The 15,340-nt window shown below is 36.4% G+C and overlaps 1 protein-coding gene across 2 annotated transcripts in view; it reads left to right on the top strand.

The window, feature by feature from the left end:
- CD226 (CD226 molecule) overlaps positions 1–14,446 on the top strand; it is a 33,368-nt gene extending 18,922 nt beyond the window's left edge. For both annotated transcript variants that reach the window (XM_048940755.1, XM_048940756.1), the window contains 4 exons: positions 2,230–2,565; positions 9,570–9,681; positions 10,483–10,543; positions 11,744–14,446. In XM_048940755.1, coding sequence (XP_048796712.1) covers positions 2,230–2,565; positions 9,570–9,681; positions 10,483–10,543; positions 11,744–11,872 — 638 coding nt within the window. In that variant the 3' untranslated portion in view covers positions 11,873–14,446. The remainder of the gene's footprint in view (positions 1–2,229; positions 2,566–9,569; positions 9,682–10,482; positions 10,544–11,743) is intronic.
- Positions 14,447–15,340: the final 894 nt, after the last annotated feature.

Below are 15,340 nucleotides of genomic sequence, written 5' to 3'. Positions count from 1 at the left end.
AGGCAGTTATTGGAAGCCAGTGGAAAGCGAGAAAGGATCTAACCTGTTAGAATATGATGGTCAAAAGAGAGATGTGATATCAGTTCCCTTTTTATTTATTAATTTTCCCTAGCTAATCAGAATCTGCTCTCTGTCTAAAAAATCAAAATAAAATAAAATTTTATAGTGGCTTCAGGAACTTGACATTTTTAAATGTCAAGTACCGTTGTATGAATAATACTTCTCTGAGTAAATTCTTAGAATAATAGAATTGTTTGAGCTGGAAGAGACTTTAAAGACCATCTTGTCCAACTCTCCTGCAATGAACAGGGACATGCACAGCTAGATCAGGTTGCCCAGCATCTGATCTAGCCTGGCCTTGAGAGTCTTCAGACATGGGACATCCACTACATCCCTGGGCAGCCTTTTCCAGTGCCTCACCACTCTCACTGTAAAACACTTTTTCCTTATTATATCCAGTCTAAACCTCGCCTCTTCTAGTTTGGAATCATTTCCCCTTGTCCTGTCACAGCAGACCCTGCTGAAGAGTCTGTTCCTTCCCTTCTTGCAGCCCCCTTTAGGTACTGAAAGGCAGCTATCATTTCTCCCTGTAGCCTTCTCTTCTCCAGGCTGAACAGCCCCAGATATCAGCCTGAGTTATGTCTTCTTTTCGGTTTAATGAATTTCTTTCTTTTCTGTCCTTGTCTATCATTAACTTTCTGTCTCCTTCATTGCAGTCTTCATGGATCTTCAGGTTCTTTATTCATTTTTTTTTTTTTAGGTAAACTCATTAGACATGGTTCCTTTTCTCTTTCAGCATCTCAATATTTCAATCTTTCTAGTCTCCAAAGACAGAAAGAATGTAATTTTTCTGTTCTGTGTTCCATTGATAAATTATTAAAAACTGTAGGCTAGACATTTTCATTCCTATTTTTCATTGTTTCATGGAGACCAGGCAAGTGTCAGAAGTCAGACTGCCACAGTGAAACTTTCATCTTGCCAATATGAATGGAATCATTTGTTCCTAGATTTAGGGTGGTATTCTTGCCCACATGAAATCCTGCAATATTTTGCAGCTGGCTTAGAGGCTAAGTAGGTCACCCCATACTGGTGATTTCTCCAGCACCTCAACCAGCATTCCAATTAATACAATTTACCAGCATTTTTGCTCCTATATTTATAATAAAAATATTATACCAAGTAGGATCTAAATTTAGCTCAGTCCCACAGTTTTATGTTCCATCCAGACTGCTGCTGCAACCATCCAATTCCATGAATCTGGCTATAAATTCGTATTAAGATTTTTTTTTTCTTTGCTTGGTTTTTTAACTGATTTTCATGCATTTAATGAATATCATTTTTCCTATGCAATTTTCTTAATTCTCCTTCATGAATTGCAGTTGTTACCTTACATAACAGAAAGCACACAAGTATATATTAGTGATATTTTTTGACATAAAGACATAAATAAAATACAGAATCTCGCTGAACAGTTTGAAAGATCAGACCTTTTACAGTGTACAAAAAGCAGTGGGGTCATTAATCTTATTCAACACCAAAGTCTTCAAAAAGATGATAGTGCTAGTCCTAACTGTGAAAAATATGCATTACAAATATTGCATTCTAGAAGCCATATGTGGTTGAGTCTCTGAATACCAGAAACATTGACTAATTTGCTTTGGAAGTTTTTTTAGTGTTTATTTGGTGTGTAAAGAGTGAATTCTATTACTAAAAATAGAAACTCAGAAAAAGGAAATTTCAGTCAAAATGATTTAAAATATAATACATCTATGATCTGTATATGGCTGTAATCTTGACTTTATCTGTAAGTCTCCGTTCAAATAGCCTGGCTGTTGTACAGACTTCTCCTGAGTACAGGAGTGTTTAAGAATATTTTTCATCTTAAATGGTGAGATTTTTGAATGAGAGTTTATAGGCCGGAATGTGATGTAATATAATTTGCTAATACATGTCCTCAAGGGCACATCAAACTATTTTAGTTTTATAAGCAATGAAGTGAAGGCAGAATAAGAATATCACAAGTTTTATGTGACTGATCCCATAATTTACATTGTTGAATATTTGCTTAAACTGTTAATATATTCAAAATTTATAGAAATAGCCTTCTTAAAATGTCAGCACAACCTCACAGTTCCATTAAAGCTGGTTGGGCTAGAAAAGTATTGAAATATACTCATATGTAGGCATAAATGACAATGGGCTTTTTTCCTGTTTTTGTTTGTTTTTCAGCAGATGCTTCTGAAATACCTGAGAGACAAAGTAATCTGATGTTTGCCAAGCCAGGAGGAAGTGTCACTTTTACTTGCCCTTACGATATTGGAGGTTTGGTGCAGCAAGTGAAATGGGAAAGGATTAAAGCAGGTGGGACGGATACCATTGTCCTGTGTAACTCAGGAGGAGAGCGAAGATTTGGTTCAGATTTCATAAAACGTGCACTGGTGGATTGCTCTGGTCAGGCAAGCTCAACGATTGTCATTCAAAACGTCACAGCTTCCGACTTCGCAAAGTACCGCTGCATGGCTACTGGAAGAAATAAAACCTTTGAGATGAGTTTCACTGTGGTTGGTAAGTAAAGAAGGTAGTGGTAAATGTTTTCAGGACCTTCTGAGGCATTAGCATCTTCACCCATAACAAATAACACTCCGGTAACAAATGATAGTTTATTCAAATGCCACATTCAAATTAGCAGTGTGAGAAAGATGACAAAGTTAACAATCAGTCTGGTTTCCATGGAAATAAGCTGGTTTAGCTTGTCTAATGTCATAACAGGACTTCAGATCTGTTTGTGAGAAGCTGATTTGATGATAGGAAGGAGACTCTTTGAAAGAGGAGACTGCAGAGTTTGCAAGGGAAGAACACTGATCTCCTGAAGACATGGGGCGGTCCCCATTAATACAGTGTACTGCAGGGCATGAACCTTGGTCCTAGGTGAGAGACCTGTCTTCCAGTGGGAACTAAGAGCAAACTTCTGTTGTAAATGTAGAATCTGTAGAATGGACTGTGCTTTGTTCAAGTAAGGAATTTCCATAGCAGGAGCTGAATAATTCTTCAGGTTTTGCTGGGACTATTTTCACAGTTTGATTATAATAGGAGCTTCGGTCTCCATACACAGACAGATAAAATTAGATTGCTCAAACTGTGAGCTAAATCCCACTTTTAGTTCTATGTTCTGTTATGACTGTAAAAACAGTTCAGTTTTAGTTCTTCTGTGTAGAAGAACTTTTTCTCCTTTTGAAAACAGAGTTTTTGTACCACCCCAGCCCTTCTTCTCCTGTTGTAGCATTCAGGCCAGCTCTCTGCTGTCTTTGGTACTGCCTTTGTTAGTGTTAATAAATGAATGCTGGCAGACATCTGTTTGGCAGCACGTAGAGCTGTGGCATGCAGTATAGAGCTTCAGAATATGTTCATCTCAGATACATGTACTGAGAATGCACTCAGGAAGAAAAAGTTGATAGATTTTACTCTGAACACTTGACCACGAAAGTCCATGAAAATGAACAAAATGTGATGAAGCATCAGGCAAATAATTTCTCTCACCTCTAAAATTTTTTAACATTCAATTTTCAAAATATTGACTATATTCATATAATTAAGCATTCACAATTTGTATAGCAATTAAAATATTTTGTTTGCTCCAAACAAAGTGTTTCTTGTACCAAACCTAAATCAAATAATGAGTTGCCAAACAGCCTCGACTTTAAGACCTACCTATGCAAATTCTTTCTAGTTAAAAACAAAACAAAGCAAAAAATAAATAAAGACATTGCCTGTTTTGATCTTGAAGAAAATTCTATTTATCATAGCTGGTTTTAACACCAGCATAGTTATGCGTTACTGTTGGAGAAAATAGGTATGAAACCACTGAAGAAGCTCAAGTGTGATTCAGAAAACAGTCCTCCTCTAAAACACTCTACATTTTGATACACTTTATTTTGCTTTTTTTTTGTTATTCCAAAAGAAGTGAAGCATCAAAGATTTCCAATTGTTTGCCTTTAATGTTTAGATATGTTTCATAATGCATGACTAGTAGTTCCACGGGGATATGGAGAAATGCTAAGAGGAAAGCAGAGAGAGGCCAGGTGTTGGCTCCCACAGACCCTGTGAATAACTTCACTCAGAGTTTCTTACTCTGCTTTGGTGTAGTTTTAATGAAAGAGTGATGACAGAAACTAGATGTGCTAATTTTTGTATATGCTCTATCAGTTCAGACACTTCATTTTCCTCGGGTAAGTGTTACAGCTAAGCCACAGTCTAGGCTTGGATTTGGTACCAAACTCTTCCAATGTTTTTATTCTGTTGATGTAATTCTGCATGGGTACTGCAAATCTTCTTACCTTGGCCAGTGACAGAGACATTCAGAAATACAGAGTCTAGGAGCCGGCAGAATAGTTGCACTGTGAATAGTAATAGGGAGAACTCTGTTTTGGTTGAGAGAGAGTAAGAGGAAAAATAATAAACTTTTTGTGTTTATTTTAAGAGAAGCTGTGTATTTAAAGATTCTAAGAATTTCTGAAGAGGAAGAAACTCGTAGGAAAGGAGATATAAAGTAAGGACAAGAGATTATCTGCAGAAATGATAATAATTCTAAAACCACAGATTCTGAGAGGTTACACAGTAGAAAAATGAAGCTTGCTTCTTGTCTGAAGGTGGAAGTATTATTGCAAGGAGAAATAACATGAAATTCTTGTGAAGAAAAGAAGAGGAATGTAAGAGAACAGATATTTAGGTATGGGAAAAGCCTTGGCTGCTCTTGCAATTGCGTCAGTAGAAGTCAGCATGCTTCATTTAATGTTTTTCATCATCAGTGAAAACAAAACCATGGGATCTGTTCAGTATCATTGCCAGCTCTTTCCCACCAAATATTGTTATTTTTGTTTAATAGTAACAGAATTTCCAGCTGAAATGGCAGTTCTACAAATCTGTTTTTGACCTTAAAACCTAGAAAACATAAAGTAACATATATGTAAATCAGTGTGGATTTGCCAAACAACAGCTGCAGAAACAGAAGGCTGAGTATAACATAATTATGTAACATGTTCAAGAGATTTAAGATTAATTTCTGTATGCTCCTCACTGTTCTGCTGTTTCTGAAAATTCTGCTAATATGGTCATGTCACCAGATTTCACATCTGAACCAATCTTTAATTTTTACTTACCCCATTTTTCCCTCTGATTAATTCTTTTCAGCGAGTTTCTGAAGGAAAGAAGCAGATTTCTTATAATTTTGTTTTGGTATATAAATAAGTATTCATAGGTACATTGGTATATAAAAGAAAGAGAGAATGAAAGAAATTGAAAACATGGAAGAAACTGTTATTTCATCCTGAAGACCTAAATGTTGTGGAAGGATTTAATTTCAAAATGAAAATTTACAGGCTTTGAACACCTTTCTCTGGCAGCAGCCACAGAATTGGGCTGATATCTGAGCTCAATGTGTGCAAATGCGGAGGCTTGCAGCACAAATGCACCTTTTGGTATTGGCAGGAGATGAAAGAAAAAAGGCATAGTGAAGTCACATTTCTCCCTACTGATTTACTTGTGTTATGGATAGACTTTAAAATGCCACTTCAGCTGTTTCAGGTGGCTGGGTAAGGATCTGCAGTGGTTTCTGGGCCACCAGAGACAGTGCCAGCTGGGCAGCCCCTGGGACTACCTTCTGTGCAGTTTGAGACCTGGTGATCTGTGCATGAGGATGATGGATTGAATTTGCGTTGTGCCAGTGAGACGTGAGTTAATGATGTAAGGAAGGTCTGTGCCGATTTTTTTTTCTTTCTGGTTTTGGCTTTGTTCATACTTTTTTTATTGTTACAATTTACTATCATTTTGAACCCACCTATTTTGCATGAAAACTACTGTAAAACACAAAAGCCTTATATGACTGAGCTCTATGCAGAATCTGTGTAGTAACTAATGCCTAAAATGGCTGATAGGAAGCTGCTTCAATTTCAGAGCACTACTAAATTTTCTCCAGTGTATTTTAGCTATAAAAGAGACTTTTCACCTTGGGAACTACTTCCTGATGCCTTCAGTTTTAAAGAACAGGAAGCAAATAATCACAAAGATAACAGGTCAGCATAAGGCAAATCCAGCATTTAGAAAAAAATGGCAGATGAAATGAAAAGCAGGGCAGCCCTTGTACAGTCACAGCGGGTTATCACACAATCCTTCCAAGCTGGGAGAAAGCAGCAGTACTTCTGTGCCACAGAAAATGGACACAACATAATGCTGTGGTAGTGGGTGAGGAGAATCAAAGTATGAGTGAAATTAGCTTCCTTCTTCATACATGAATTCTTCCTGTATGCATGCAAGATATCAGTCTTTGTGGATCTCTACTCAAAAAAGCACTTTTCTCTGAACATAGATGCAGTCACTTTGGATTTCTATCTTTCACTTGTGGGCAAAATTATTTCAGTGATGTCTTAGTTACATCGCTTACATGCCAGATCAGCAAGGCATGTGACAAGCTACATGTAGATATTAACAGTGCAGTTAAAATCTCTTGTTAGGACAAATAAATGTCTGCCCCACCAGTACTTTCTCCTCAAAACCAAAGCACTAAAGTCTTTGCACAGAAAAGTTTCAGAGTCTTGTAGAGAAAATGCCAAGGCTACAAAGCTATTGAGGGAGCAAATACTGTCTAATAATGGGAATTTTACTCAAATCGACATATTGCCTTTGATGAGAACACAAGAGCTAAAGAGACACATGGCAAACCTGTGACGTGTTTCTTCAAAACCTAGAATGTTATGTTAAAGTTCTTAATTATAATAGATTTTGTATTGTTAACAAAAACAGCTGCCTCAGGAAAGGTTTACTTATTAAGATGAGAAAAGGCAAAAGGTCTTTTGAGTTGTTATTGCTTCCAAAAAAAATCTAATGACTTCTCTCATCCAAATTGAACTGACAGCTGATAATCCCAGTTCTCAAACTCATTCAGTCATAGATTGTTATCTTGACCTGATAAACTGAAGGTGAAATGCCATGAAAAGAAAAAAATGAAGTCTGGAGGGATTGGACTGCAGGATGGAGACATTGCTGAAGTCTGGAATTCTATCCACATTCACCCACCCAAAATGATAATTAAACATACAATTTTAAACAGAGTAGCAAAAATTTCTTTGTTGCTTACAGAGTGTTTTCTCCTTATTCCTGTAAGTATTCATTGGCACAGATGAAGATTTTCTGTGGCAAGTAGCCAAGAACTTGAAAAAAAATATTTTTTCTTGGAGCTGGACATATGCATATGCACTATTCTGTCATTTCAAGCATGTAGACATTGAAAACATGCTGGAAGTAGAGTGTCTGCATTTTGTAGTTGTAATGACAGAAGTCATTAGTTTGCGTAATCAGGCAGCATTCTCTATTGTGTCACATACCTTCAGCAGCGTAAACTTTTGAGAGAGTAAGTAATATTGGAATCCAGTGATAAGATTCACGTGTATTCAGTATTTTTTTGTTATCCTTTCCAATGAGCACATTAATACTAAACAGGCATACCTGAGCTGATTTCAATGGGTAGTTTGATCCAGGAGAAAAGCCAACTGATGATGGCTCAGCAAATGGTTTGCTGAGATTATTGTCATTAACAATACTGATTCTTTTTCATTTGTCTTTGAATTAAGCGTATAGTTTTCTAGTCTATCCAGAATTACAGCTCTTTGGAGCAGCTGTGGTTTCATCTTCAACTGCTCTTTCTCTCTACATTGTCTAGAACACTAAAGAGAGCTAACCTAAGTAGTTATTGCTCACCAATAACTTGTTAGTTTCTATCTGAAACACACAGAACAACTTTGTGTCCATAAGATATGTTCACTGTCTTGCATTAGGTAATACAAAACAGCACCCTATGACTTCTTTATACTGAAGTTTCCGTTTTTATTGTAGAATCACAGAATATCCCAAGTTGGAAGGAACCCATAAAGATCAATCAGTCCTGCTCCTGGCTCCATGCAGGACCACCCAAAATACAAACCCTGTATCTGAAAGTGTTGTCCAAATGCTCCTTGAACTCGGGCAGCCTGGCGCTGTCGTCTTTTCCATGCTTGATCATCCTCTGGTGCAGACCCTTTCCCTGACCCCCAGCTGCCCCTCCCCTGACGCAGCTCCATGCCGTTCCCTCGGGCCCTGTCGCTGTCACACAGAGCAGAGAGCTCAGCGCTGCCCCTCTGCTCCCTGTGAGGAGCTGCAGCCGTCATCAAGCCTCCTCTCAGCCTTCTTTTTCCATCCAGAAGCATCCTCACCTTTTCGTATGCCTTGCTTTGTTTTATTACTACATGTTGAGAAACTGAAGAACATGCAGGAAATATTTATTCAGTACATATTGGGACAGGCTCGCGCTCTCATCAAAACAGTGCTATCACATAAGCTCACTGGAGTTTGCTAGAAGTTTGATGTTATTAGAAGTTGGTAAAACCACCTGACAAAGATATTTGCGGCTACTGCTAGTCACAAATACACTGCATACCGTGTTTATTACTTTCTATTTGTGATTGCTTGTTTTTTGTGCTGTTTACTCTCAAGTTTGCAGACAGCTAGCACAGAGACGCAACAGAAGCAGGAAGTAGCACACTGTGGTGGGCTGCAAAAAGCTGAGTTAGAATTCTGTGGTTTGACATACTTTTTTTTCTTCTTCATTTTAAGGATAGCAATAGATGATGATAAAAATCATACATATTTTAAACAAATAACTATGTTGAGGACTAGAATTGTGGACTTGCTACGTGACTTTGAGCATATTACTTCTCCAGCTCTTTTCACTTGAAAGAATGACTCCCTCATGTTCATGGTGACCCTCTCATTATTACATGTTGATCTGCAGATTTATTTGAAGTGATTCCATATTGGAGAAGACTATGCATTTGCAAAGCTCAAACTACAATAAATGTAACTTTCCCTTTCTCAGTTTTGATTCTCAAAGAAATAATTTTTGCTAATGCTGGAACAAATAGGGTTGACATCCATCACCAAATTATTTCCAGTACAGGGCTATAGAAAATTGATCACAACAGAAGAATTTCTTGTGGAAATATTTTTATTAAAAAATGAACAGATTTTGTTTTGAATCAGAGTTGAAAATAACTGATAAAAGTGTGAAGCACTGAATTCTGGGGCTGAGAAATTGTCTGGTTGCTCATGGAATTAATGCAAGTTCATTATGCATGTATCTTATGAGAAAACCTTTACAATGTCATGGATATTCATTTAAGTCATCGGAGTGCTTTTATTGACTGTATATTGAGTCACTTATGAGTGCTGTTGGACTGCTTTTTCACCACAGGAGGGAATGAGAGGAAAAGGAATACGCAAGACATCTCTGTTGTTTTTTTCTAGTACTGCTGCGCTGTGTTCATTCACCTTCCATCATCTCAGTCGCAGCTTTTGTAAGCGCTAGTTCAGCATAACAAAGGCTCTTCAGAAATGAGGTAATGGTTGTGAGATCTGAATAGTGAGCTTGAGATCTCATGGGATAATGTGTCTACATAATTGTTGATTTTCAGCTTAGTCTGTCATGGGAAGTTCATGATGTTTTATACAAAATTCTAACAATATTTATTGCAATTATATTCTAGCAACTTGGGATCACAAATGGTTTATTATCTACATAGCTGGAGGAACATCTGCTGCTGTTTTACTGTTAGTTTTCCTACTCATTTTCTGCATCACCACTGCTTATCGCAAAAAGTGAGTAACAAGTCAATCTGCTTGATATAGAAGCATGAAGCTATTCAGGTGTTAAAAGCTCTTCTATGCTTATCAGAGGCTATAAAAAAATATAGACCTGGATATTTAATTTTCTTGCTAAAATTTTAAACTTGAAGAAACTAATCAGTTAAGCAGGTTATGAAATAAGTTGCTTTATTTTTCCCAATACAAGAACAAACAAAAACAACAACAAAACAAACAAACAAAAGATCTTACTCAAGTTCCTTAGCTAAATGCTTATTGTAATATTAACATTTTAGTTAATATTTAGTAAATTAGTAGATTAGTAAAAAAGTAGATTAGTAAAGACTAACATAAGCTTATGCTGGACTGTTCCTATTTCGTGCATAGAGAGCACAAGTGACATCTTGAGGTTTTCTTACATCTTGCAGCTTTTTGTATCTACTGTACGCTAAGTATACAGTAGTAGTCAGATCCAGAATTTCTGCTTCCAGTGGAAGGAAATATTGAGTAGAAAAAAATAAATATGTTTATTTCCTGTTCACATCACATGAAGCTTCTGGAATTTGCTGGCAATCTGTCATTGTTCTTGCCCCTGAACAGGAGCTCTTTTGATGTGTCTCCAGACCATTAGAAAAGAGTGCTAATCTCTTGCATGTTATGGTCTGCATTCAGAGGAAGGTGTATTGAATATTATTGATATCAATGGGCAAGTAGGTTACATCAGTGTTATCTCTTTTATGCTGGAATTAAATAGTTTGGACTATATTGTAATACATGATGCAGTTCCTTCCATTCTAACTGAATGTGTGTCACCAGGAAGAAGAGGAAGAGGATCACAGAGGCCTTATTTAATGCTTTGTACTGTACTCAGGACGAGGTGAGATCAGCTGGAGTTCACTCATACTTTGTATTTTGCATATTTTTTAACTTCATCTCTTCTGTATATGATGTTTACATTCCCTGAGTTGCATAGTATGATCTTAAACTACGGTTGGAAAAAAAGAAATATTTCTGTTCATACATTTCCATTGTTCTTTTTTTCTTGATGAAACAATTGTATTTAAAGATTTCTTCCATGTAGCTCTTTTGGTTTGCAAGATTTGAACTATTTGATTATTGGCAATATTTATTTATTTTTTCCCTCAAGTTGCTAATTTCAAAATTGAGGCAAAAATCCCACCAAAAAATGTATCCTGTCATACTATTTGTATTCACCTATTTCTAGTTCAGCTTCACTATAATTTGTTGGTATAACTGTTAAATTGCTTCTTTTTGTATTTTAAGAATCAGTCAACTATTTGGAGCTCTGTGACATTTTCCCCCTAATAATTCCATTCAAAGCCTGAGTAGAAAGACAAGATCCAACTTTTCTGCTTCTACCTTGTCTCTTTATACCCTGAGCCAAGGCATGAAGTAGCAATGTGCTCAGGAAAATGACCCACATAGTGGCTGTGACTCTGCCTTTCTATCTATTCCCCTAAGACAGCACTTGAGGAGATGTTCACTATAGATACAGACATATAAAAAAGTCCTTTAGCCTTCTGCCTCTTCTGTGTCTCTCATTCTGCCTCTTGGGTCAACATTCACATCAGAATAAAGCTCTTGCTAGGCTAATCATAGCCTAGAGACTTGCCAATTACCTCAGAAACCATCTTCTGAAAGCATGGCAATTTTGAAAACATGACAACTAGCAGAGGCACCACCATATTAATGATTTGAGTAATTCACAGTATGGTCCATATCTTTATAGTAACTCACTTTTTAAGATTGATGTGGGTTACTATTTCAGTATATAAAGTGTGTACATGAAGAGAATGAAGCATTCCAGTGATACTGATACTTTGATACTTTACCAGTAATGCAATATGACACAGCTGTGAAGTATATTCAAAGTACAACTTTGAACTGAATTCGAAAGTTATTCATGAAACAGGAAGACAAAAACTACTTTCATGGTTGAGTATTTCCCAGTAACAAAACAGCATATGAGGAAAATTTGTTGGTTTCTTTTTTTTTTTTCAAAGTCATTGTCAGAAAAGTCCTTCAACTTTCCCTTTTTCTTTTTTAAATGTTCTAGGCTGGTAACAATTATGCAGAACACAATTATCACACCACATGGGACATAGAAAGAGGAAAAGAAGAGTCATCATTCAGGACAGCACAGGAGATTTACGTGAACTGCATAAACCTAAGAAATGATAATTAGCTTCTTTCTTGTGAATGAAGTAACCCGAGTTCAGACCATGTCATTGCATGTTGGACTTAATTTGTTTTGCACAGGTAGCTGCAGAAAGTTAAACTGGCTGCCAAGCATGGCCTACACTGCCCTGTCCAGACAGCACAGGTACCCAAGCCAGTCAGGGTGCATCTGCATTATGAGACAGTCTGAAGCACTAACGCACCCTTTGATTCATATGTACAAGTGAAGACTATTGGTACTTCTAAAATTTAAACATTTTTACCCAGTAGGTGCACTTACAGGTAATAATTTTAGAACAACTATGCAGAGCAAAGCAGTATATGTTTAAATTACATTCATTTCATTGGAAGAAAAAAATGTCTGAGAAGCCTGTGTGGCAAGGTGAGAAAGAAAGTGTGCTCAATGTTCTCTGTTTTCATGACTTTCAAATCTTAAAATTGAGAGCATTATAGAATAAAAAAATGTCCATGATTTTCCGCACAGGAGGTGTTATCACACTGTTGGGCAAACAGTATTATTCAGCTGGCAAAAGCAAATGTATCAGGGAAACTTGAAGTTAGATTTGAAAGCAGGAAGAGAAGCGTGCTGTCTGACAGTGATGTGGTTTACATGCTTCTTGCCTCTCACGACAGCTATTCCAGTGCTCACTGCTTGTGATAAAGAATAGAAACACAGCCCCCAGCCAACATGTACTTTCACATGCATGCACACATTTTTTTTTCCCCCCCTCTCTCTCGAATGCTCAGGAGAAAACAAAACATTAAGACTCTGTTACTGTCAAGTTATATTTAATAATAATTTATTATAAGGTTTAGTTGAACGAAAAATAAATGAGAACATGGAAGATACATGAATAAATGATGCAAAGCAGAAAAAGCACGATTGAGAACATTTACAAAACAATACACAGATGTGTTTGTATGTGTTGCATATGTATATTTTCTGCTAAAAACTACAAAACGAACCACACAGAAATTGAACAAACAGACAAAAATAAAAGTAAAAATTAAACAAACAGAACTAGAAGGCAGACCTGAGAATTAGGATCTACACATCTTTTGGCCTTTCACAAATCTGCCATATTACTGAAGGATGGAATCCCAGTAGATGATGTTACCATGAAAGCTGATAATTATACATGTCTGTATTCTACAAACTGTATGCCTGGCCCACCTATGCCCGATTCCCCTTTTCTCTTGTAGCATTACTAAAAGTGTGACTGAATATAACTTTTGTTTTGGAAAGGTTTTGTGGAAGGCATCATCAGTCTGCCTACAAAACAGTTGCCGGCTCAACTTGGCTGGCTAAGGAGCAACAGGCTGACAGTGAAAAGCAGAAGGTATGTGGCTTTCTCCAGTGAAAGCTTTCTTCACATGCAAAGGAAAACATGAGTCTGGGTTCTTGAGGGGACACAAGACTACTTTGAACTATCTGTGTGATAATAGTATTGTACGGTTATCCTACACTTCAGCTAAAAATCTAAAAACGTAAGCCAGAGTCCTTCAACCTAGCATTGAAGACTCAGATTCTTTTACAATGTCAAACACCATTAGAAAACATCTCATTTTGGTTTTGTGTACTCCTGAACAAGGACACATACACATGACAAGGGACATATTTTTCCTTTCACTTCTTGAAGGTAATCAGATATATAAATGCTTGCATGTGCGACTGATGAGGATACACAGAACTGTACTGTTAATAAGTTGGTTTATTTCCTGAGTTATCATATGTCAAAGCAGAGAATTCTAAGTTGTGCACAGCATTACAAATAAAACCCTGTAGCACTGGGTCATTTCTTTGACGATTCCATTTATATTAAAATGCCAAAATGGTGATGCAATGAATTGGATTACATTGAAGATCTCAGTTGGAATCCTGATACAGAAATATCCATAGCCGAGAAGTTGCTATTGATTCACCATTTGTAGAGACTCTAATCACATCCCTACTTCTCTGAAGACAGAAAAGGGGACAGGTTAAGTATCTGTGATACCAGATTGCTTTTATTATATCTGATAATGCCCCTATTTCTTGCTTCCCTTGGTGCTTTTAGCTTGTCTGCATGCATTTTTTTTTTTTTGAAAGAATTGCTTGTTTTTGAGATTTAAGGAAGAAAAAAAAAATCTGTAGTGCACATCTTTGCAGATATTTAATCTAGTTTAATTCAAATTCCATGAACATAATACTTCTATCAAGATAGTCCACAGGGAAAATCACATTACACATAACATAAGAACAGTATTTTTTTTCTCATAAAGCAAACTCAAAGCAACAGTTTCATTTTTGTATCATTGTAATATCAGTGAACAGCAGCTGAACATGAGACTGATACAAATAAAAAAACAGAGAAAACAATTCATACCTCATCATTATTCTCTGTGGTTTAAAAACAAGTGAGTTATGCACAAGAAAAATGTCCAAAAGTGTCAATAGAAATGAGATATTAAATATCTTTAAATGCTTTATGAGTCCAGGAGGATAGGACCTAGCAAGAGCCTGTTTGCTGTGAATTAATGTGGATTAAGTAAGTAGGCTGTCCTGTGCAGAATAATAAAATCTATTGTTAATTTGTGTTTACATTTCCTATAGATTTGCCTTTTTCTTTTGGAAACTGTTACTTTTTTGGGGGGTAAAATTGATCAACTGTAACTTGGAAATTTCATCCTGAACAGTTACTGTGCTATTTAATCCTGTATTACTTGCTTGAATAGTTGAAAGAGAGAAAAAAAAAATCAAGGAAGAAACATGGCATGTCCATGGACATCAGATAGCTCAGAACGCTATCTCAACTGTCTTATTTGTTGTTTTAAAGCCTTAGAAAATCTACATAAAGGAAATGAAGATAGTAAAGCATTTTTCCATTAAAGAGTGTCTTGAGTCAGTGGATAACTACTTTCTGTGCAAGAGGAAAATGAACCTATGACATTTTAAGAAAAGAACTAGGCTTCTTTTCCATAATGATAAAAATTCACATTTTGCAATCATGGTTTATGCTGGGTGAAAAGGCAACTGTTTAAGCCTCTTGTACAAAAGAAAATTCAATTTTCGTTACTTCTAGTACCTTTTAGATTAATAGAAATACAAAGTCTTTAAGGAGCTTAAACTCATATCATTTTTTAAAAAAAGAAATCAGAGAAAAAGAAAACATTTCAATTCTGTCTCTAAAACAAAACAGTCTGAAGTAGACATTTATTATTTTATTTATTTTAAGACAGGCAGTCACCAGACTTTGGATCAATGGAGAGAATACTAAACCCACTGTCTATGAAAGATGGTGCAAGTTAGAACAGTAAATTACATCACATCACCTCTTGTTACCATATCTTCCTTTATCTCAAATATGTCCCTATACCTTGAAGAGCTTCCCTAACCCTGTAATATATTCGTGACAGTGACTGTTCTGCTTGTCTTTTCATCTTCCTTGGCTGTGCATCTTCAGGTTAAATGCACCAGTCAGGAAGCAGTTTGCTA

This window comes from Lagopus muta, chromosome 3, assembly GCF_023343835.1.
Source record: "Lagopus muta isolate bLagMut1 chromosome 3, bLagMut1 primary, whole genome shotgun sequence".
In the NCBI taxonomy this organism is placed as follows: domain Eukaryota; kingdom Metazoa; phylum Chordata; class Aves; order Galliformes; family Phasianidae; genus Lagopus; species Lagopus muta.
The sequence above is the reverse complement of the archived record's forward strand: the minus strand, read 5'-3'. Positions and strand labels throughout refer to the sequence as shown.